At 36.8% G+C, this 25910-nt stretch overlaps 1 protein-coding gene across 1 annotated transcript in view; it reads left to right on the top strand.

Annotated features, from left to right (window-relative positions):
* The window catches only part of LOC127526747 (uncharacterized), a 74141-nt gene that overhangs the window by 2179 nt on the left and 46052 nt on the right, over positions 1-25910 (top strand). The window contains exons 2-4 of the mRNA XM_051923290.1: positions 11047-11213; positions 24207-24317; positions 24838-24991. Coding sequence (XP_051779250.1) covers positions 11047-11213; positions 24207-24317; positions 24838-24991 — 432 coding nt within the window. The remainder of the gene's footprint in view (positions 1-11046; positions 11214-24206; positions 24318-24837; positions 24992-25910) is intronic.

The following is a 25910-nucleotide window of genomic DNA, read 5'->3' as shown; positions in this document are numbered from 1 at the left end:
TTGAAATGTAGTGATGTCAGGTAATTGAAAGGAACTACTCTGGGTGTCTCTCTCCTAGTAGGTTTCATTTTGCTGACGTGCCCGCATTGCTTGTGTATTACCGGCTAAGCGAGTGTCTCTCTTTTTTTGGAGGTTTTGTTTTGCCAACGTGCTCACCTCGCTTGTGTATTAATGGTGGGAGGAAAAGTAAAAGGGGTGCCGTTTTGCCGATGTGTTCACCTCGCTTGTGTATTAGTGGCTAAGTGAGTTTCTGTTTCCTTGGAGGTGGATCCCTTACCTTTCACTTCCGGGCCGGACAAACAGACACACACACTTCCACATGTAGACGTTTATATATAAGATATTGAGGATGACATAATGGATTAGTAGTTACTAAGACTGACTCAAAGCTTGAAATATTGAACTGGAATTTATCTGTGCAGAGTTTGCATGTTCTTTAACATTTGCATGTTTTTTCCACCTACAATTTCTGTTATCTTTCCACATTCAAATGAAATTTGTGATAAGTCAATCGGGTAATTCTAAACTGGCAAGTCGGAGAATATGTGGGAGTGAGTCTGGTAATGATTGCTACCCCCTCTTTTGCCTTGTTAGCTGCCTCTTGCTTGACATGGCTAGGATAAGATGCAGTTCACATGCCCTTAAACTAGATTAAGCAGGCTTAGTAATGGATTACTGGACAGATTGATGGATAAGTGAGCCTGATGGTGAGAGTTAGTGTGTTCTGAGGTGGACTGGCAGTGACCTGTCAAGGGTTAATTCCTGCCATCCACCTTTTTTTGCTGACCTAGTGTTGTGTTGCATAAATTGTGTCCGTTCAAAGTGGTTTAACATCTTCTCTCCTCTTGTGTTCATGATTTTCATGAACATGATATCAAGGTGCAGCTTTGGAGGGCATACAGTGTGGGAATCTTATATCTTTGCTGTTTGAGGATGTTGTTTTCTTCTTGGCCCTATCTGACTGGGTTCTTTGATTTACCCTAGAATTTTTCATGTCTGAATGTAATGTGATTAGCATTTAAATAATACCTAACGTCAGGCCATGCTGTTTTTCTGGAAAACATTGTCTTGCCCTAATTGGAGAAGTTTAAGTAGTTTGGAGCATTATTCAAAAGTGAGTAAAGAGGTGATTGTGAGATGCCTCAGTGTAGCATCAACAGTTTTGTAGATATCATATCAGACTGTTGTGTTGCTCATGACTTCGGGAATGAGGTGAGATTGAGATCAGCCAAGAAATCTATAGAGCAAGCCTTGTTTAGTGGATGGTCTACTGAACCCCGGTGGTGAAGTCTGAGTCCATGGACAATGCTTTTACTTTGCCAGGTGGTCTGCTGTATCTCTCCATCCTCACCTTAGATGTTTATCTGGTTCACTCCATGGTGAGACACTCAGCAATATGGCAGAACCTCCAAACAGAAATACTGCTTATCCACAAGAAAAGAAGTGGGATGAGATGATTTGGTCATGTAAATAGGATTCCCCCTGGCCACCTTCCAATGGGGGTGTACCTGGCATGGCCCAATGCAGAAAGAAGACTTTGGGCAGACACAGAATACATGGAAGATAATACCCCTCAACTAGCCTGAGAAAATGTCTCTCCTTGAGTTCCCTCGGATAGGTTATGAAAATGAACTTGTCGTAGTTAGTTCTGCTTTGCAGTCAACCAAATGTAGAAAAGTAGCATAATTAATTATGTTCATAGTTTTCTTGTAATTTCCTCATTTTTAATATTCTACAGGTTTGTTTAAGTGTTTATTTTTTTGTCTTTTTTTTGGAAAAAATAAATACAACTCCACCAGCCAAAATTACATTTTATTCAGCCAATTATTTTTCTCTATTTAGAAATATGAACTACAAAATATCAGTTTGACTCAGAGACTCTGAAACATCAGTTTGTGAAAACTTCCCTTTTTCCTAACAGATTTTCTGTAAAAGTATTGAAAAGCCAAGCAAAATGACACCTTTTATTATATTAACCCTAGCCTGAATGAATCTATTAATTCTTTACATACAAAATTTCTCATTTAAATATTTACCAATGTTGTTTCTTGTCCTAGAGTGTGTATATAAACATAGGAAACTTCAGTTTCTGTATTACATCTTGCCTGAAGAAGGGGCCTGAGTTACCTCGAAAGCTTGCATATTGTAATCTTTCTAGTTAGCCAATAAAAGGTGTCATTTTGCTTGGCTTTTCTCTACATTCATAATGGCTAACACGGTACAACACCCTAGTACTGTAAAAGTATTAAAAATAAAGGTAGCATTATTATATGTTTTTATTTTATAACTAAATATTTTAGAATAAAATCTATGCAGAGAAGAGCAAATGTTTCCTATTAGATTACACAATTTATTTCCAATTTAGTCATATAACTTGATTTAATATAAACAACAGAATATCTTGTTGAGATTTATTATTTCACTGTTGAACTGAATGAACAGTCATATCTGATCGTCCTCATCAGGTCTGTCTTTTCTTCACTAATATATTTCCTTCACTGCTGTATTCCACATTATTCATTGTCAGCCGTGTCTTAGATATCTCTGTTCTAGTGTCAAAGAAGCAAGCCTGAAGGAAAGACTGATAAGAAATTTACTCTGGAACCAACCATGTAATAAAAATTGAGTTGCAAGGGATATACATTAAATAGGATGACTTCTTCACCTTTGGAAGTAATTAACTTTAATTGATAGGGTGATAGTAACAAATGACCGTACAGTATAACTTTACCACCCGGCGTATTGCTGCTTTAAGTACAGGTATTACTTTAAAGATTTTTACTGCCTATATCAATGAATGAATGAATGAATGAATAATTCAATCAATCAATCAGTAATTACTTTCTTCTTTGGAGATCACTACCAATTATATGAACATAATAAAGGGCATCATCTGTATGATCTAGTTCTCAGAATCTGTGCATAGAATAACAATGTTACAATTGACAGGTGTGATAGACGGCCAGGGACCTTGCTTGGTCGGGATGCCCTTTTGAGGAGAGGACATATCACCAGCAGTACCTCCCTCGGGACACAAGAGTGCAGCCCCCTTGGTCTACATCGGGGCCATGGGACTGGAGCTTGGAAGCTCAACCCTGTGGGGGCCTGTGGCCACCACCAGGCAGCGCCTGGCAGCTCCAGAGCCATGGTCTGCACCACTTCTGCCACACTCTTAAGTGCAGTCAGAAGAGGAGCCGGACTCCCATGCAGCACTAACGCCACACATGGAAATGCTTCCAGAACTTGATCAAGGAGCACCTGGAGCATTTCCGGGTGCAGTACAAAAGAGACCGCCTCACTCCACTCAAGGAGCTGGAGTCAGGAGGCAGAGGACAGAGCTTGCGAGAGAGGAGTGGAATTGGCAGAAAAAAAGGACTGAGCATTGTGGGGTTTGTGCACTGTGTTGTTGTGCAGAACGTTAATAAATGTGTGTGTTTGTGGGACATTCTGAGTCCATGTTTGTCTGTGTCTGTGCTAATCTTCACAAGGGATACCAATCCACTTAATGGCACATTCATGCACGCACACCAGTACACACTCTTATCCATCTGTGCATTCATTATTGGGTCCACTTAGGTCAGTTCAAGGTCATGTGGGTTAAAACTTAACATAGCAAAATTATCCAAGAGGCACCGGCCTAAAGATATACATTATACCGCTCAACTAAAGTATACAGTAAACCAGTAGTTGTTAATTTAAAAGTGTGGAGTTTCTTTTTGTAGCAATTAACATAAACTGTGCTTTTGCAGGTTGTCTAAAATTCAGTTTAGTTGCTTCTTGTTGCAATGCTTTTTGTGAAATTGAGATTTGACATCTAAACTATGGAAAGGATAAATTAACAACCAACTTATATTATGTGACAGTAATAGAGAAAGTTTCCTTTACTACCAAAACCCATCACTAAAGTGTAGATATGCCTGACCCCGTATATCTCCTTTTTACCTTGGCATGGTGTGTAACATGGTGAGCCCTGGCCTTTCTAAAATATGATCAAAGCTGAGTGGCTCCTAGTTGATAGATAGATAGATAGATAGATAGATAGATAGATAGATAGATAGATAGATAGATAGATAGATAGATAGATAGATAGATAGATAGATAGATAGATAGATAGATAGACATTAGACCTTGTGCTCTACATCATATCATATTGTGAGGTAGTACACTCTTAACTATAGATAAACGGACAATAAACTATAATTCACAACTTTATAGGTCAATAAAAATCAATAGCAATAGTATGTATACAGCACAATTATAAAAAATATTCAATAAATAGATTACTTCAACCTTAATAATTTAATAGAATTAGCTTCATGTAGTTCTAGATATTGTTCTCATTTAGGACAAACATGGACTGTTGATAGAAGCTCATGCCCAGTCTCTCTGAACTTGTCTTCAGGCAGTGGTAGCATTTTCTCTACCGCAGCACGGAGAAGAGGCCATTGTTGGGGTGGCTTGTATCATTATTTTCTTTGCCCTGTTCCGATATGACTTGGTGTAAATGTCCTGGAGGTTAAGAATTGCACACACAGTGATGCATTCAGCTGAGCGCCTTGCAGTCTTGCTGCGTACTGTTTCCAAGTTATTTAGTATATGTCAGGACAGCATAAAATCTGAGGTGTCTTTGGTGGCAAAGACATTGATGAGTCTTCACCAAGCAGTCAAGAGACAAATGCCACATTTTTGTCATTTATATATTCTTGTAACAATGAGTCATATCCAACAATCACAATGATAGTAGAATGTAATTACATCTATTAGAATAGAATTTTAATACATTTTGTACTTAAAACTTAAGCCCAAAATGACATGTGATGGTTCAGTAGCTTTCCCAGACAGGAGATCATAATTCAAGTGAAATAAAAATGGCATTGACTGAAGTCCTAATGTTAGTTATTGTTGTGTAGGGTTAATGGATAATTGTAGCTCATATTTTTTAAGCATATAGAGAGTTAACATCTATGTTGAAGTCCTTAGGTAAAATTGTTGGCTGCGATGGATTGTGGCACATTGTAAATAAATTATAGAGATATTGAATTATCATTCACTTCAGATAATGTGAGGTTGTTTTTAATAACAGAAATCCAGAGTTCCTGAGTCCATGTTTATTCACTCAATGCTTACAGAACCATGCTTGCATTTCTCCTTTTCTTATTTTTCATTAATTTCTAGATTAGTGATTTTTTTGTTTGTCATGCTTGCATTTTTTATTTTTATGATCATCAAAGATAATTTACCTGACCTGGACTGGCATGCCTTTAAAAGCAGCAGAAGTAAGTTTGTGTGGCAGAGGACAGCACAAGCTGCTATCATGGCTTATACAGTGGTGTGAAAAACTATTTGCCCCCTTCCTGATTTCTTATTCTTTTGCATGTTTGTCACACAAAATGTTTCTGATCATCAAACACATTTAACCATTAGTCAAATATAACACAAGTAAACACAAAATGCAGTTTGTAAATGGTGGTTTTTATTATTTAGGGAGAAAAAAAAATCCAAACCTACATGGCCCTGTGTGAAAAAGTAATTGCCCCCTGAACCTAATAACTGGTTGGGCCACCCTTAGCAGCAATAACTGCAATCAAGCGTTTGCAATAACTTGCAATGAGTCTTTTACAGCGCTCTGGAGGAATTTTGGCCCACTCATCTTTGCAAAATTGTTGTAATTCAGCTTTATTTGAGGGTTTTCTAGCATGAACCGCCTTTTTAAGGTCATGCCATAGCATCTCAATTGGATTCAGGTCAGGACTTTGACTAGGCCACTCCAAAGTCTTCATTTTGTTTTTCTTCAGCCATTCAGAGGTGGATTTGCTGGTGTGTTTTGGGTCATTGTCCTGTTGCAGCACCCAAGATCGCTTCAGCTTGAGTTGACGAACAGATGGCTGGACATTCTCCTTCAGGATTTTTTGGTAGACAGTAGAATTCAGGGTTCCATCTATCACAGCAAGCCTTCCAGGTCCTGAAGCAGCAAAACAACCCCAGACCATCACACTACCACCACCATATTTTACTGTTGGTATGATGTTCTTTTTCTTAAATGCTGTGTTCCTTTTACGCCAGATGTAACGGGACATTTGCCTTCCAAAAAGTTCAACTTTTGTCTCATCAGTCCACAAGGTATTTTCCCAAAAGTCTTGGCAATCATTGAGATGTTTCTTAGCAAAATTGAGACGAGCCCTAATGTTCTTTTTGCTTAACAGTGGTTTGCGTCTTGGAAATCTGCCATGCAGGCCGTTTTTGCCCAGTCTCTTTCTTATGGTGGAGTCGTGAACACTGACCTTAATTGAGGCAAGTGAGGCCTGCAGTTCTTTAGACGTTGTCCTGGGGTCTTTTGTGACCTCTCGGATGAGTCGTCTCTGCACTCTTGGGGTAATTTTGGTCGGCCGGCCACTCCTGGGAAGGTTCACCACTGTTCCATGTTTTTGCCATTTGTGGATAATGGCTCTCACTGTGGTTCGCTGGAGTCCCAAAGCTTTAGAAATGGCTTTATAACCTTTACCAGACTGATAGATCTCAATTACTTCTGTTCTCATTTGTTCCTGAATTTCTTTGGATCTTGGCATGATGTCTAGCTTTTGAGGTGCTTTTGGTCTACTTCTCTGTGTCAGGCAGCTCCTATTTAAGTGATTTCTTGATTGAAACAGGTGTGGCAGTAATCAGGCCTGGGGGTGGCTACGGAAATTGAACTCAGGTGTGATACACCACAGTTAGGTTATTTTTTAACAAGGGGGCAATTACTTTTTCACACAGGGCCATGTAGGTTTGGATTTTTTTTTCTCCCTAAATAATAAACACCATCATTTAAAAACTGCATTTTGTGTTTACTTGTGTTATATTTGACTAATGGTTAAATGTGTTTGATGATCAGAAACATTTTGTGTGACAAACATGCAAAAGAATAAGAAATCAGGAAGGGGGCAAATAGTTTTTCACACCACTGTATAGGCAGCAACTTAGGGACAAGCCGCTGCTGTGTGTGCCACTCTGCTGATTTGTTTAGCTGACATGAGCAGTTATCAGACAAGTAAAATAGAAAAATACACAAAATATACAAGATGAAGAGACCTTTCTTAGGTAAATTTGAAATAGTAATCTATTTCACAGGATGTTTCTCAATTTTAAAACGGACAATTTTGATAAGATGCCAATGATTTCCATTGGGAGCTTTTCAAATTAAAAAAATGTGCACAGCCCACTCTATTCTTCACAGATTTCCTTGCAAAATATATGAGCAACATTTTAACAAAATTGGTCAGGGTTATTTCATGTACACAGAGAGACAGACAGGTGTGATGATGACAGTAGGTGCATTTTCACCTTACATGCGAACAAACCTTTTTTACCTTCAGAAATGGGATACTTTTCTAATCCATCCTTAAGTTAGTTGTTACTTGTTACCAGATACTGCAGTTTTAATGAATTACATACATTTTACATATGAGTACTCTGATTATTATTCATATTTTGAATTAAATTCTGAACATATGTACAGTTTTAATATGCATAAAATGAATAAATGTTTGGGCATACGTTTCATCTCTGTGTGGGTTCTCCTACCACATTCCATAGATATTCTGTGATCCTGAACTGAATAAACAGGTAAGACAATAGATACTGTAGATAGATGAAACTTTTAAGAATGATGTTAAACTTCCTCTTCTTCAGCTGTATAAAGCCATTACATGTCCTAATCTTGAAAGTTGCCTTGGATAAATGTGTCATATCACAGAGATATTAAATATTAAATGAAAAATGGTTATAACTAGAAATGGAATTTGTACTGTCTCGGTCATCACCCAGAATAAAAAGGATCACATTTGTAAGTTAGGTAGAGGCCCATGTTTGAAACATATGGCTGCTGGTGGTGAAAGCAGCACTGGAACAAGTATGGCTACTGTGTTGACCACTCCATGGGCTAGTGGGCCAGACTATCACAGCCAAAATGACTGTTTCAGATTACCTCAAGCCCCTGACCACCAAATCAGGTAAGATTTACCAGACATGAACTGCAGAAAAAGTATTAATGAGTTCATCATGCACATATTATACAATTACAAGATTAAAAACAGACACAGCACATTACAGACACAAATTACACATAGCCTTTACACAGAAATACCATAATAATAATAATAATAATAATAATAATAATAATAATAAAAAACTGCTCAACTAGATCTCCAAAAAAGGGAGTGCTGCCCAAGTGAAGAAGATCAGCCTCCTCATTACTGTCCACATACTTCGTAAAGTTCCTAACATTGGACGGTGAGTTCTTGGTAAAAAGCAACCAGCACAAACAGCGAGCAAAAAAGAGAAAAGTGATAATAATAATAAAAAGAATAGTTGTGTATGTTGTAGTGCAGGGGTCTTCAGATTGGATCCTAGAGGACTGTGCTGGCTGCAAGCTTATCTTTTAACCTAGTTTCTGAATTACAAGATAATCATTTCTACTGAAGCAAATTTTCACACAAGCAACATTTTTGTGCTTTATTTTTGTTAATTTGCTTGTTAAGATTTCCAACCCTTAATTGCCTCTTTAGTCTTAAACAACTTCATTCTCTGTTTTCAATGGTAGCTCCCAATTAAGGATGTGGTGCAAATGATAAAGGAACCAGCCACTGTACCATTTACACCTATGTGTGCACATCATGAAGTATCTGTTTTAATAAAATAATTGGAAAGAAATGGAAGAGAAAAATGAAGGACTTAGAATTACTAATCTGATTCAGTCCACAAAACATTTGGATGATATTCTTGAAAAAGTAAAATCTACAATATAAATGATTCAGATTGGCATAATGAAAGCAATAGAATTAAATAATATGTTCTGTTATCAGCAAGGATTGACTTTTAATTTTGTGTTGGGGCAAAAACCTACAGACACCATGCCTCTCCTTGACTGTTTTCCTGATGTGGCTTCTTTCTCAGCAAGAACATTCTCAAGACATGGCTGCCCATCAAATGTAACAGGTTTCATAGATGTCAGATATATGGAAACAAGGTCAATTTAGAGTCATTGGTTAATTTCACACACACTTAGAGTGTCTTTCAGATGTGGACACAAACCTAAATACCCTGGGGCAAACCTCACACAGAACATGAAGATCGGTCAAACTCCATTTAATCTGTGACTAATCTTAGGCTTGAACACTAGAACTTCAATCTGTGACACAGCAGTGCAAACCATTATGCCATCCCCCAATCATTCATTGCACATTTTTACTGTATATAAATAAAGCAATTGAGTGTGCCACACTTTCTTGTTTATTGGATTTATGGACTTTTATTTTCAAGTTGTTGCGTTTAATGACAGTGCCTACACAGAGCTGTCAGATAGATTTTGAAATGTAACATGTGTGAGAGGATACCTTCAATGCAATGTCTTCCTTTTCTGATATTGATTCAAGATGACAGGATACTTGTTTTTCCTTCCTAGACATTTGCTTTCTTCATTTTTGCCTACAAAAGTACTATATAATATACTATTTTAATATTTAGTTTAAACAAAATACTTGTGAAACAATTAGCCCTGCTACTCATGGATCCAGTGTCCTATATTCCAGTCCTACCTTGGACACTGTCTATATGGAATATACCCATTCTCCCCATTGCTCCATGGATTTTCTTCCAGGTGCTCCTGGAGATTCTAGGTTCTGAATTGATCCTGTGTTCCTAAGTGAGTTTGATGCTGTCAGGAAACGTGTATGCCTCATACACAAATTTACCCTAGACAATATGCTTTTCCACTATCACATCTACATTCAAACAGACACTCCTAGCGGATGTTCCATTCACAATTAACCAGGAGCCCCAGAATGCAACTTTTTTTCTGAATACAGAATGTGTAAACTTCAAACAGATGTTACCACAGTTTTGAATTGTATTGTTCTGTACAGTCTTAATGATACCTACTGCATCCTTGTGCTTTCTTTTTGTTACTTAATGTCATTTTGTGAAAATCCCCAGGAAGTTGTTGTATGGTAAGTTTTCCATGTTTATATAGAGTTTCAATTTCACTGTGCTCATGGAATATCCAAATGTTTGTTTTCTCAGCATTTATGAGTTTTCCAATTTGATAGTTTTATGTTGTCTGGCAAATGTAAATCAGCTTTGAATGGATGTATACACGAGTAGACCCTGTGACAGATGGGCATTCTGTTTAGGTCTAGTTACTTGCACTGAAAGAAGCTTTAGCATCCCTTGACCCTAACTTGGATTATATGGGATTGAAGATGTCATGTTGTTACATTACATTCAACAAATGTTTTACTGTTGCAGTATATGTGAAAGCCAGTGACCCCTCATATTGCAAAGAGTGTAAAGCATCTAAAAATGGAATCAATTTAGTAAAAGTGACAGTACAATGAATTTCATTTTTATTGATATCTCTACTTTGATAGTTCCAGTTCATTTGATCCAGGCTTAATAGTGAAATAGCTTCTGGAAGTGCCCTTGGATTAATTTTGTAGTCCTTGTTTGTTGCTGGTGCAGATTGAAAGAAACAGAAATAAAAGTGATGGTATTAACATCACAGTTGACTCCTAGCAACTAATACAAGTTTTTTGCTGTGAATTAACTGTTAAAATTGACATATTCATATATTTACTATACTCATATATTTATGCACATTCTAGTCCTGTATTATAAAGTATATGCCTATGAGGAACTGCAGCTGTCCGTTTCTGCCGAAATGGCTGTAGTACAGAAACAGAATCTGAACAGGTCAACTCCAGCCCTTCGTAGGAAACACTTGAGCACAGATATTGATATAAAGCTAAATTAGAGTTAAAGATCAGACATTTGGAATATGTTTCAAGTATGAAAAGGTGGGGATTCCCACAGGATATCAACATGCCTGTAATCTTTGCGAGGTCATGCTAGTTGGACACAGAGCTTCTTGGCTGAAAAATAGGCCCATACTCTATTAGGTGTAATGTTACCCGTGCTGACTCTTTACTTCAAAAAATAAAGCAATTAAAAATTTCAGCATGTTTTTGATGTTGTATTAAAAGATAGCTTGTTTTTTTCTATTGCTAACTGTAGGTTTTACTGGAAAGTCCTTGAGAAGAATTCAAAACATGGATGGACTTTCGCAGCAGCAGATTATTACCAGAGTAGAATGGTTTGTTGAAGAACTGAAGAAGGCCAAAGTCATTCCAGAAGATATCAAAGTTGACTGTTATGCATTCACAGAAAAAAATTTTGTATGTGTAAGTATAATCTTGAGTTTGCAAAATCTATCCATATATGTACACAATAGTTTTTTAGGCAATTAAATATGTATGTCTGGTTCCTCCATATAACTTAACAAAGGAGTTTTACTGGGTAGTTAAGTAAGTATGTCTGTTACATCTTTATCAATCAGATACTACATACATTCTTTGTCCTATCTTACTACTTCTTTATTCTTGTTGTATCTTGGATCATATCTCAACATATGCATTAATGTAGAGCTAGTTCTACATGAGCAAAAGCTTTATTTATGTGGGTGCACTGAAGTGAACATCAGAATGGAAAGATTAATTTGCATTAAGTCAATTTGGCTACTGCCGGCAGGGAGCACAGCACAGCTCATAAGAATCAGTCAGTAGTCAGTAATAATCACCCCACAAATGACTGTAAAATCAGCACACACTGTGCGTGGTGTCTGGGATTCCTGCTATCTTGCGTTTTGCCAACTAGTTACTTCTGTTGAAGTGTGTTAGTATATATTTGCCAAATACTACTTTACAATTGCAATAGATGGAACTTTTTTAAAGTTCCCACTACCTCAGGGCTGTGTGGTAGGTCAGAACATTTGATTACAGTGTTATGTATGTAATGAGCCTGCTACTCAAGTCTCTCTCTCTGTTTTTCTCTCTACAATGATGCCCAGATCTTCTTTTAATTCCTTTCTCCAGTCTCCAAGGTTTTGTTCAATATTTTCAGTTACAATCCTGAGCTATACATTTGGCACCTCTTTTCAAGTTCTCTTTATCTTTGGTCTTACCCTGCCAGCTTTGTTGCTAAGGAATGCTAAACTTGCAATAATTACATGAAGCAGTCACTTTCATTTTTGCAGCTTTGTTCTCTCAATGTCAGAACATCTTGCTGAGTTGACAGCCGCACCTTGTGGTCCAACATTTTTGCGTGACCATGTCATAAATCTCCTACTACCTGTCTGACTCCTTTTTGTGCATGAGTGATTGTCATTTTAAACTCAGTCACTACAAATCCAATATCATGCATCCACTTTTCTACTTCTCCCTCCACAGGTCTTCCTTTCCAAATCGCTTTTGACAATGTCACCTGTCACATTCAGTTATTATTCAAATTAATACAACTGGGTATTCAAGGTGCAGTGTATTAACCCTAAAAGAAAAGGGAAATTTAAGGAATAGTGTGTAGGTGGCTACAAAATTGACTAAAACATAGGAAGCAAAGGATTATAGTTAGGGAAACTTAAAAGTAGGTGGAAGGGCAGATAGAATCAGCTAAATGTCTACAATGGGATATGAACAGAATACAGGCATGGGCAGATTTGTGGCAGATGATTTTTTTTTATATGTAGGAAATAAAAATGTTAGATTTGAATACACAATGGGAGATCTGAAACTTCAAAGTACACCTTTTTGTTAAAGATCTAGAAGTAATTGTTGACTCATGACTATTTATATCATGGCAGTATATAGACGCAGTCAAGGAAACTAGAAGGATGTTAGGTTATATATCACAAACTGCAGAGTACAAGTCAACAGAGGTTATGCTTAAGTTATATACCGTATATACTCACGGATAAGTTCTCCTGCGGATAAGTCAGGGCTTGATTTTACCGTATAATTTCTGGTATTTTATAATGTCGGTCATATAAGTCGAATGCGGAAGACTCACGCTATTGGTCCAAGAGATTATGATATGCTAATGACCACATGAGAGAGTAACCAAAGAGCAAGCTGCCTTTTTTTTCTATGTATTGTGCCTACATGACCACACGGTAATACCCAAACTATTCTGAAGCAACGTTTGCACTATTTTTTGTTTTTTGTATCTTGCACCCTCATACACCTTTATCGTAAGAGCATCCCTTATTTACAATGGAGCATTCGATCAGAAGAAAATATGAAGCTGGTTTTAAATTAAAAGTTGTTGAAGTGGCGAAAGAAATTGGTAACTGTGCTGCTGCAACAAAATTCAATGTATCTGAGAAACTGATGCGAGATTGGAGGAGGCAAGAAGATGTAAAAAAAAAAAAAAAATTATGTGTCGCATTTTTGAACGGGCATATAAGTTGGGGTCTGATTTTATGATCGATTTTTTGGGTTTCAAGACCCGACTTATACGCAAGTATATACAATAAGTCATTAGTGAGGATTCAGAGTACCAGGTACAATTTTAGTCTCCGTATTGCAAAAATGATATAGCAGCACTAGAGAAAAGACACTTTTCCACCCAAGAAACTTTTTTAGGGACAAGGGACTTTTTAGAAAATCTGGAACTTTTGTAAAATTTTCACAGCAGGAATTCAGGCCAATTGTAGTTCCTGGTAGGTAGTTTTTGATACTTTTTTAGCACTTACACCAGGATATGTACTTTTTGTTAAACCTAGAAATATTGTGAATGGGGTTCGGGCAATGAATTATGCTGTTTGGTTGACCAATCTTGCAAATCTGTAAATAGTTTGGATCTTTGGACAGTTATCAGTGGAGATGGAGTGCTGCACTTCACACCTCCTTGTGTGACTCAACATGCACTGCATTGAAGCAATAATCCCCTATTGATGTCATGATGGCTTTGAAGCATAAATGTACAGAGGAACTCCTAATCACGCCATATTTCACACCACATCACACTTCTTTGTATGTCACATATTTTGCATAAAGGTTATAGTTACTGTCATGGCCCCCACATTCTAACGCGGGCCCCTAGGCCAGGATCTCTGGTGGGCCTTTCACCTAGGGTTAAGGAAAACATGATACTCAATAGGATTTAAAATAAAATAAGCAAGGTTAATGATGCGAAAACATAAGAAGTATTATGCACGTTTATTGAACATATTTATAAAGTAAAGATCCTAATGAAAAACTTACAATAGTATCAAAAATTATTGCAAAATCTGTTTTCTAGCTTTCTTTGACGCAAAATTTTCAATGACCTCACTAAAATCAACATGTTTAGCTAAATCATTTTCGATACACAGAATTGCTAGATGATTAAGTTGTTTTTGACTAGTTGTACTTCTTTGCCATGTTTTTAATGAATTTTCCAACTTGCTAAATGATCTTTCTGCTGAAGAAACAGTAACTGGGACTGTACAAAACAATTTAATAGCAAGACAGATATTGACAAATATACCTTGAAGTTTTTTGTCGTAAATTGCGTTCAAAATTCTAATTGGGCTTTTTTCAACACCAAAAACTGTCATGTAAATACTTTTGAAGTGAAAGATTTCATCCAGTAAGTCATCTGACAAATCTTCTGCATATGCATGTACAAGTTTTGCAGCTCTTGCGGTGAGCTGACCATTGTCCAAGTTCTGAAAATTCAAAATGGGTAAGAATAATTCACATATGGCATCTGCTGCTTCAAATCTTGTCTTTAAATCGCTGATGATAAAATCCAATACTGGGAAAACTACCAAAATTTTGAAATCATATTCTAGAAATTGAGTTCGCACTGCTACTACCTCAGCAACTGCTTTCGCCTCCTGAATAATACTTTCCCACGAGTCACGTAAATGCTGCATTTCTTGAATTAGGTCTTTTACAAGTGAAGTTTCAACATCGAGTGTTATTCCTTTACTTTGTATGATAATGTTCTTGTTGTCAATACTTGCTAATATTTTGTGCCAAAACACTGTCATCAGCAGACCTTTATAAGATCCAAAATATTTTCTTAGGCCTTTACTGATATTCAGTGCTGAAGGGGTTAATCCTGTAGCCAAATCTCCAAGAATGACATTGAGTACTCCAGGATAATGTTTAATAATTGGTTGTATAGCTTGAATTCTTTCACTCCACCTTGTTTCTGAAAGCTTTTGAAGGGATAATGGTACATGTTTTTTTAGTACTTCCCAGCGTGCAGTGTGCAAACAAACAGTAGAAGCTTTCTATATTCCTGAAAAATGTTATAACATCTGGGTTGATTTTTGCAGCGTTAACTCCTACACGATTCAATGAATGTGCTCTGCAGGGAGAGAATAATGCATATTTGTTTTTTTCTAAAATGCGACTCTTAACGCCGTTTATTGCACCACGCATATTTTAACCATTATCATAGCCCTGCGAGCGGCAATCTTGCAGAGGTATATTGTTCTTTTCCAGAGTTGCAAGTACTTCTTCAGTTATATTTTCTATGGTTTTTCCACTAAAGTTCATGAACTCAAGAAAACGTTCTTTCACTTGAAATTCGTGTGACTCTACATTGTGAGTTATATATCTGAGAATTAGGACATTTTGTTCGTGATGCGAGATATCTGGCGTTGCATATAATGTTATTCCATAGAAAATTGCATCTCTTCTTTGATCTAGAATGGTTTGACGAACTTTGTCTGCATAAAGATCAATAAACTCATTTTGAGAATACCATGGCAAATAATGTACACTTCCTTTCATACTTTTAGCTTCCAACTGATTTTGTTGAATTTTGTCGAGATGTTGTCGTGTCACTTCATCATACTTTCCAATTAGTTCTAAAATTCCTAAGAAATTCCCATTATGAACATCTCCAATCTTTGTTTTCTCTCCTTGAAAAGCCAAACCTCTAGAAGATAAAAATAATGTCACGTCTAAAATTCGTTGCAGAATTCCCCTCCACTTGGTTGCCTCACATTTAATTTGGTGATAGATAGATAGATAGATAGATAGATAGATAGATAGATAGATAGATAGATAGATAGATAGATAGATAGATAGATAGATAGATAGATAGATAGATAGATAGATAGATAGATAGATAGATAGATAGATAGATACTTTATTAATCCCAAGGGGAAATTCACATACTCCAGCAGTAGCATACTGATACAAAAACAATATTAAATTAAAGAGTAATAAAAATGCAGGTAAAAACAGACAATAACTTTGAATAATGTTAACGTTTACCCCCCCCAAAGGGGTGGAATTGAGGAGTCGCATAGTTTGGGGGAGGAACGATCTCTTCAGTCTGTCAGTAGAGCAGGACAGTGACAGCAGTCTGTCGCTGAAGCTGCTCCTCTGTCTGGAGATGACACTGTTTAGTGGATGCAGTGGATTCTCCATAATTGATAGGAGCCTGCTGAGTGCCCGTTGCTCTGCCACAGATGTCAAACTGTCCAGCTAATTGCCTGCAATAGAGCTTGCCTTCCTCACCAGTTTGTCCTTCTTCTTAATGCTGCCTCCCCAGCACACCACCGCATAGAAGAGGGCATTCGCCACAACCATCTGATAGAACATCTGAAGCATCTTATTGCAGATGTTGAAGGACGCCAGTCTTCTAAGGAAGTACAGCCGGCTCTGTCCTCTCTTGCACAGAGAATCAATATTGGCAGTCCAGTCCAATTTATCATCCAGCTGCACTCCCAGGTATTTATAGGTCTGTACCCTCTGCACACAGTCTCCTCTGATAATCACGGGGTCCAGGAGGGACCTGGGTCTCCTAAAATCCACCACCAGTTCCTTGGTTTTGCTGGTGTTTAGGTGTAAGTGGTTTGAGTTGCACCATTTAACAAAGTCCTTGATGAGGTTTCTATACTTCTCCTCCTGCCCACTCCTGATGCAGCCCACGATAGCAGTGTCATCAGCGAACTTTTGCACGTGGCAGGACTCCGAGTTGTATTGGAAGTCCGATGTATATAAGATGAACAGGACCGGAGAAAGTACAGTCCCCTGCGGCGCTCCTGTGTTGCTGACCACAATGTCAGACCTGCAATTCCCGAGACACACATACTGAGGTCTGTTTGTAAGATAGTCCATGATCCATGCCACCAGGTATGAATCTACTCCCATCTCTGTCAGCTTGTTCCTAAGGATCAGAGGTTGAATGGTGTTGAAGGCGCTAGAGAAGTCCAGAAACATAATTCTTACAGCACCACTGCCTCTGTCCAAGTGGGAGAGGGATCGGTGTAGCATATAGATGATGGCATCCTCCGCTCCCACCTTCTCCTGGTATGTGAACTGCAGAGGGTCGAGGGTGTGTTGGACCTGTGGCCTCAGGTGGTGAAGCAATAGCCTCTCCATTGTCTTCATCACATGTGACGTCAGAGCGACCGGCCGGAAGTCATTCAGCTCACTAGGACGTGATACCTTTGGGACTGGCGTGATACAAGATGTTTTCCAAAGCCTCGGGACTCTCCCCTGTTCCAGGCTCAGGTTGAAGATGCACTGTAGAGGACTCCCCAGCTCCAGTGCACAGACCTTCAGCAGTCGTTGCAATACTCCATCTGGACCCGCTGCTTTGCTGGCACGAAGTTTCCTCAGCTCTCTGCTCACTTGCACTGCTGTAATTGTGGGTGGGGAAGACTCTCCTATGCTGGTATCAGCAGAAGGATGGGTGGAGGGTGCAGTACTCTGAGGTGAGAGTAAGAGTGACTTAGGGTGGTCAAACCTGTTAAAGAAGTTGTTCATTTGGTTTGCTCCCTTCACATCTCTCTCGATGGTGGCACCCCACTTCGAGCTGCAGCCAGTGATGATCTTCATCCCATCCCATACTTCCTTCATGCTGTAAATCTGCAACTTCTGCTCCAGCTTTCTCCTGTACTGCTCCTTTGCGGCCCTGAGCTGGACTCAGAGTTCCTTCTGCACGCGCTTGAGCTCATGCTGATCACCACCTTTAAAAGCCCTTTTCTTCTGGTTCAAAAGGCCCTTGATGTCACTTGTAATCCATGGCTTGTTGTTAGCATAGCAGCATATATATATATATATATATATATATATATATATATATATATATATATATATATATATATATATATATATATATATATACATACTAGCAAAATACCCGCGCTTTGCAGCGGAGATGTAGTGTGTTAATAAGGTTATGTAAACATATATATATACATATACATATATACATATATATATACATATCTACATATACATATATATACATATATACATATATATATATATACATATACACATCCACATATATATACATATATATATATACACACATTAACATATATATATACACATACATATACACACATACATACACACACACATATACATATATACATATACACATACATACATACACATACATATATATATACACACGTACATACATACATACATACATACACACATATATATATATACACATACAGACACATATATATACATATACATATTTACATATCTACATATATATATATACATATCTACATATATATACACATATATATATACATATCTAGATATATATATACTGTATACATATATATACATTTCTACATATATATATATATATATATATATATATATATATATATATATATATATATATATATATATATATATAGACATACAAATATACATACATACATTCACATATATATATATATATACATATCTACATATATATATATCTACATATATATATATATATATATATATATATATATATATATATATATATATATATATATATATATATATATATATATATATATATATATATATATATACTGCGGTGGGTTGGTACCCTGCCCAGGATTGGTTCCTGCCTTGTGCCCTGTGTTGGCTGGGATTGGCTCCAGCAGACCCCAGTGACCCTGTGTTCGGATTCAGCGGGTTGGAAAATGGATGGATGGATGGATATATATATATATATATATATATATATATATATATATATATATATATATATATATATACGCAAATCCCCTCGCTTCGCAGCGGCGAAGTACTGCTTTTAAATTTTTATTAAGAAGAAAAGAAAACCTTTTTAAATTGAGGGAAAATATACCAATAACAATTTGTTAAGGATCTGTTTTTTTGTGAAGCTGCCTTTACACAGCCTCTCCTGTTTTATAAACGAACGCCATATAAGGCCGTCCTTTCTCCTTGCTTAGCGGTTCTGTATTGTTTTATTGTTCGTTTATTACGATTGTTATAGTTATTGTGTAGCTATTTGAGACTCACTTTTCTGTTCAGGTACCCATTTCCTTTATGTAATCCGCGGATTCTCCGCTATTTTTTGTTCGTTTATTAAGATTATAGTTATTTATTGATTCCCTTCTTTAGCTGACTGCCTGCTCATATAAGGCGCTCTGCTGTTTTTTTGTGAAGCAGCCTTTACACAGCTTCTCTGCTGTTTTATAAACGAACGCCATATAAGGTCATCCTTTTTCCTTGCTTCGCCAAGGAAGCAGCCTTTTTATTTAATCCACGGGTTCTCCGCTATTTTATTGTTCGTTTATTACGATTGTTATAGTTCTCTTTGTATACCACGTTGTGAGTTCAGCACTCCGGTTGTAATATGACCAAGCCGTGCAAGCTTACTGTTGAGAATGCAACATATAGTTGTACAGGAGAAAAGCAATCTTGCCTGAAATCAATGGCAACCTTTTGTAGGTCTATGAACTTAATTTAAACTTTAGGTTTACACGGTGCTTTGTTTCCGAAGTACCTGCACTCATAAAAATGTCTGTATGCGTCAGTCGCTTCATATTCTTTTCCTACATTATCAATTGTGTAATGTGTTTTTTGAACAGGTTTGATTCATCGAAGTGATCACTCGTGCTGCGTTCAGTCAGTTCACGTGAGCCGCTCTCTTGTGTGATGTTGCGATGTCCACGTCTTTATTTAATGTTAGCTAAGACCCGGCACTTAAAAGTTTCTTGCTACAGCAATTTTAACTCCGTTACAAAGTGATCCAAAGTCTCGTTTATACCTCGTGTCTTCTCATTAAACTTGTATGTTGCGAATATGGTATTGCAAACGGCAGCGGGAGCGTTTCTATAAACTTAATTTAAACTTACGGTTTACACCGTGCTTTGTTTCCGCAGTAGCTGCACTTATGAATATGCTTGTATGCGTCACTCGCTCGCTTCTTATTGTTTCTCTGCCTTCTCAATTGTGTAATGAATGTTTTCTTCAGCGCTCTTTGGGGCTCTTCCTTGTTTTCTACGTACTGCGTTCACAGTCAGTTCACGTGATTACGTGGGAGGCGTGATGACGCGATATGCAACTTCGCCTCCCATGGCCATTGAGCTGCAGTCTATTACAGTATATGGACAAAAAAGAGGTTCCAGTTATGACCATTACGCGTAGAATTTCGAAATGAAACCTGCCTAACTTTTGTAAGTAAGCTGTAAGGAATGAGCCTGCCAAATTTCAGCCTTCCACCTACACGGGAAGTTGGAGAATTAGTGATGAGTGAGTCAGTCAGTCAGTCAGTCAGTGAGTGAGTGAGTGAGTCAGTGAGGGCTTTGCCTTTTATAAGTATATATATATATATATATATATATATATATATATATATATATATTCACGGAATTCGTAGTCTGTGTCACAATCTGATTGTATGGGTGGTTACCTACCAGGTAACGCTTGTGGTTGGCCAGCAATCTGCTAACATCCGCCACGGTGCCCTCAGTTTGTGAGGAGCAGATCATAGAATGGTTGAAATAGTTTACTGTCAAATAAATGCAAAGAGTACACGACACGTGTTTCGCCCTCATTCTGGGCTCATCAGGTGTACACACTCCACTGCACTCCCTCTCGGGAATCGAACCTCGGACGTCAGCGACAGAGGCGATGCCCCTAACATTGCGCCACGGCGTGTGGTTCGTTTATTTGACAGCATGTAGATCGGGGTAATTACATTCACGGCATTCGTAGTCTGTGTCACAATCTGATTGTATGGGTGGTTACCTACCAGGTAACGCTTGTGGTGGCGCTGACGTCCGAGGTTCGATTCCCGAGAGGGAGTGCAGTGGAGTGTGTACACCTGATGAGCCCAGAATGAGGGCGAAACACGTGTCGTGTACTCTTTGCATTTATTTGACAGTAAACTATTTCAACCATATATATATATATATAAATATATATATATATATATATATATATATATATATATATATATATATATATATATATATATATATATATATACATATAGGTGCTGTAAGTGTTTATCAATTCCCTGTCCTTTAAATGACTGTAAAAGAAATTTCCAAGCCAAATACTGTTTCCTGTGTTCACTACTGTTTTCGTGAGAAGGCAAAATATCATACAACCTTTTCCAAGGTTTTTTTCTAGGTGAAATTCCGTCTTGGGTTGTTAAACTGCTCAAGTTTTTGTTACTTGGCTTTGGGTCGCAAAAAAGATGACATGGTAGACAGTAAAAAGTTTGTTTTGATGTACTCCAAGCTAACCATTCTCGAGGAAAATATTATCTTCTTCTTTCATCTTTAGTTTTTGTATAGAGCAAAGAGCTTTGAAATTCTCTACCATTAAGGTCCCTTGGCAATTCCTTATAAATCTTTCAAAATCTTGAAAAGTGACTGATTGTACTATTTCTTGTCGCAATTTGTTTGTGGCCAAGTACCAGGGTCATCATTTTATTTCAGAGTTTTCGATTGGCTCTGCAACTAAAGCACCATCTGCATCATGTTCTTTCATAATCGCGTCTTCTTCAGGTTTTCCACTTGTGCTTTGTTCTTGAGATACAACAGGGTCACATGGTACATTAGCTTCTTCTACGACTGATGTTTGAGCTCAAGAATCCATTTGGTAGTCATTTTCTTTACTACGATCAGTAGCTGTAATTTGTGTATCTTTTGTTTTCAGGTTTGAAAAATTTTGTTAAGGATTGACCACCATGCTTTCAATTCTTTCTCAGATTTAAGTTTCCTTTTCTGAGCTCCGGACTTATGTTTGTATTTTGAATTAGACATGGCATCTGATTTACTTTATAACTAGAAATAAAAAAATAATAATAATTAATCACGCTACAGAGAAAGAAAACGAAAATATAAAGAAAAAAAATAAATTAATGAAAATACATATAAGCCGACTTTTTAAAAATACATGTAGAATTTGAATATTCATGGAAATTAATTACTTACAAAGTTTTTAAATTACACACATAACTATATAAAAGTATTTAATAGGTACTTACTTCCAAGCATGTAGCAGGTAGCAAAATCAGCTGAATCTGAATTTCTTGATAACAGGCTAACAAATCCTCAATGGATCTGTGCAGTTAAAAGCAAATTCTATTATTTTTTATAAATTATAATTTATTTATCTGCAATAGTCGACTACTAATACAAATTAAATAATATTACTTGTTTCTTGTTTTGCCTATAAAAGAATCAGAACAGGTTTCTTATAAAGTAATTGTGAATATAAATAGAATTGTTTACGTTTTTAGCTTTAAATGTAGGTAAACAATTTAGTTGAAGATCTGTACGGTTCTATGATGCTTAGTTTTCATGTACTCTGGCATTTTTGATATACTTTTCTAATGTAGGGTTTCCTATAGGAAATTTTCTGACTAAAATAATGGCGGTTGTCGCAGGCCTCAATTTTCTTGCAAAAAGCCGGAAATTACGTCTTTTTGAAAATGGCGTCAATTTTGAAAAAAATCGAAATTTTAACTTTAACTCTTTATATCTGCAGAAATAAGTAAATGTTTAATTTTTTTTGTGTAGTATTTCTTATTTAATTGTGTTTAAAATATGTATAATTTGTTTAAGTTTATTGTTTATAATATTTATAAATAAAGAATATATACAACTATATGACACCAAATCAGCAATTAATATCAAAATTTTCGACCAGTGGAGAGGTCTACGTTTTATTTGGATTTGTAAAATGTCAAAGCGAGAAGGTTGTAGAAAAATGTATGTAAACATTTTTTCATCTGAAACTTTTTTTGATATTGTTTTTAGCTTTCAAAATATTTTATGCTGAAGTTGACACTCAACGCTGTAGGATCAATGCTTGCTTTCTGTTCATATGTTTTGTTTGTGCATAATATCTAATCATCCCACGCCGGGCCCCTGTGATCCCGGGCCCCCTGGCTAGAGCCCTGTCAGCTCCCCACCTTGTTGGGGCCATGGTTACTGTTGTATGTAGGGAACACAATACACAAATGTGGCTAGGGACCACACATGACTAAGGTTCTACATTGTACAGGAACTCACTGGTTCCTGACAACAAAATTCTTGTGTTGGGAAAATACCAAAAGTCCAGAAGAGAGTGTTTCTGGCTGTTTTTGGGACTGAAGTGAATGAGCTGTGAGGAGAGTTTGAAAGAGTTGAACATTTTCAGTTGAAAGCAAATTGTGATTGAGATGTGATATGATTTAAAACTATAAAAGGAATTAGAATAGTGCATCCTACATGCTACTTTAAAGTAAATTCTTCAACAAGAACATAGGGATACTGTTGGGAACTTGTTAAGTTTGTGATTAGTGGGGCGAGGAGCTCCAGCATTTCACCTCTAAACCAGCTCCTCAGAAAGAGGAAAGGAGTAAGAAATAGTAGAAGACTCAATTATTTGGTACATTGACACACAGATTTGCTTTTGTAAAAGGGAGTCTCATATGGTGTATTGTTCCATTGGTGGACTGGTGGGGGCCAAATTTAGTGTCCCGTCTCAGTACCTCAAACAAATATTAGCTAATGACAATTGCAATTAGTATGTGTTATGTCTTTGTTAGATTCATTTTTACCTTGTTAAAGATCACAAAAATTTGTTTAAAATATCAGAACTGCTTAATGGATAGCATGGTGGCAAAGTGGTTAGTATTGCTCTCTCATAGCTCCAGCAATTTCCAGACTAGATAATGTCTGTATGGAATTTTGTTTCTCACCCCGCTGCCCCTGTGGGCTTTCCCCAGATACTTTATATTGCCCCCACATGCTGTAAGAGTTAAGGTTAATACAGTAGGTTACTCTAAACTGGCCCTATAACTAAAATATTCAATGTACTGAACATTGTTAAGTAAAACTGGCAGGCAGGCAGTCATCATTATTAATTTTTCCATTATGTACTAAAATACAGTCTGGTATTTCATAGTAATAAAATGTTATTCTCTTTGTTTCTGTTTTGTTGTTGATTTTGACAACATCCTGTATAGTTTTTGTGAAACAGGCACAGTCCCAGTCTCCTGTTAGGATGAAACTTGTGATTAATATCACCCACAGGGCCACTGGCTCACTTCCTTTGTTTTTAGAAGACATTAAGTAAAAGGGTGCAATTTTGTCATGAGCTCCCTTTGTTCCCCAGATACTTGATTTTCTCTGGAAGCTGATTGCCCATGATATATGGTTCACCTGGAAGCATTTCAGCCAGCTAAGGATTTCAGATGACAAACTGGTGTGCTCAGATGTCTTCAAGGTAAAAACAGTAGACATGAATGTATGCATCCAGCATTATAAAAAACATTTTTTAAAAATGCATACATTTTTGGGTAGGGAGAATTTATTGCTTTTACTTAGGAAGTGAGAATGTAATTGTTCTAAAAATATAATTTCATTAATAGACACTTGTTTCAGTTTACATCCTTTTATCCATTTGAGCCTGATATTTCCAAAATAGGCGCTGGCCCACCATGACTGTGAGTTTGACTAAGCTGGTTTAGAATTTAATGGTATATTATTCCATTTATATTCCCAAACTTTGTTCTTTTGGTCTTGCCTTCAAAATGATTGTGCATGAGGGACATATGTGAGCATGCCATACAACAGACTAGATGCTGTTGGTTCCTGCTTTGCACCAGACGTTGCTGCACTCTGGCCCCATACAGCCTTATAACTGCATTAAACTGGTTTGAAAGTTAGTAGGTGGAAAATAGTGCATGTTTGTTGTATCATTTTCTACTTTTATTAGTAACGGTACATTTTGTATCTATCAACAGTGGACGCCAGAGGCACCACCAGCAACCAAACCACCAGAGACACCTTCACATTCTTCTGTGGATCTTATTCTAAATAATGAGTCACTTTCACAGTCATTTCAAACATCTTCTATGTCTCCTGTAGTAGAAAGAAGTAGCAATTCTCCACTCACAGGTAAAGCTATCCACAAGAAGAAAGGACCTTACCTTATTTTATGAATTATGTTTTGTTGGAAACAACATATGGGTTGTCTTTGATTACATAACATATATATTTTAACAAATATAAACAAGAGAAAATGAAGTAAGGTGTGTGGGTCAATGAAAGAAGTTGCTGTCTGAAATTCCATGTGTTCTCTTTAATCAGTCCTCATAAAGGCTACTGTTTGATCACACATATGCCAGTATATTTTTAACAAAAGAGATAAAGTGATAAATTGCCATTTATTGAGATTGATACTGAAAGTCCACATACCTCAATTGAAATGTTAGCTTGTATTAATGTAACAGCTGAAATCAAGACCAATCTTGTCATATTCTTTTCATGTTTAATATAATCTCACAAACAACAATATATAAGTAAAAAAACACATTTATAATTTTATTAAAATCAAGTAAAAGTAAGTATAAACAACATTAGTAATGAAGGTTCTGTTTCCATATTTATCCATACACATTGCATCTCAAATTCATTTACCTTCAGTTATCTTCAACTGAATTGTTTCTGGTTACCCCTGAATCTTGGTGTTTTGGTAGAATTTGTTTTCCTAGTGCAGAGATAACCATAGTACAGAAGGAGGTGACAAAAGAGGTCAGATTTATAAAACTTGAGTAGGCGCAAAAAGAGGCTTGAAATGTATGTAAGCAACTTTCAACGCAAAAGTTGGGATTTATAAGAGAGAATATGGTGGGAGAACTTTAATATATCTATGGCAACTCTGACCCATCCATATGCAACATTTTTGAGAAACTGGGAAATGATAACACCTTTGATCAATCTGGGAAATACAGCCTAACTAGCTAAATGATGGCTCACATGCATAATAATTCATATCACCAACCTGTTATTATAATGTGTGTTGACATGACAAATA

Source organism: Erpetoichthys calabaricus, chromosome 1 (assembly GCF_900747795.2).
Source record: "Erpetoichthys calabaricus chromosome 1, fErpCal1.3, whole genome shotgun sequence".
In the NCBI taxonomy this organism is placed as follows: domain Eukaryota; kingdom Metazoa; phylum Chordata; class Cladistia; order Polypteriformes; family Polypteridae; genus Erpetoichthys; species Erpetoichthys calabaricus.
The sequence above is the reverse complement of the archived record's forward strand: the minus strand, read 5'-3'. Positions and strand labels throughout refer to the sequence as shown.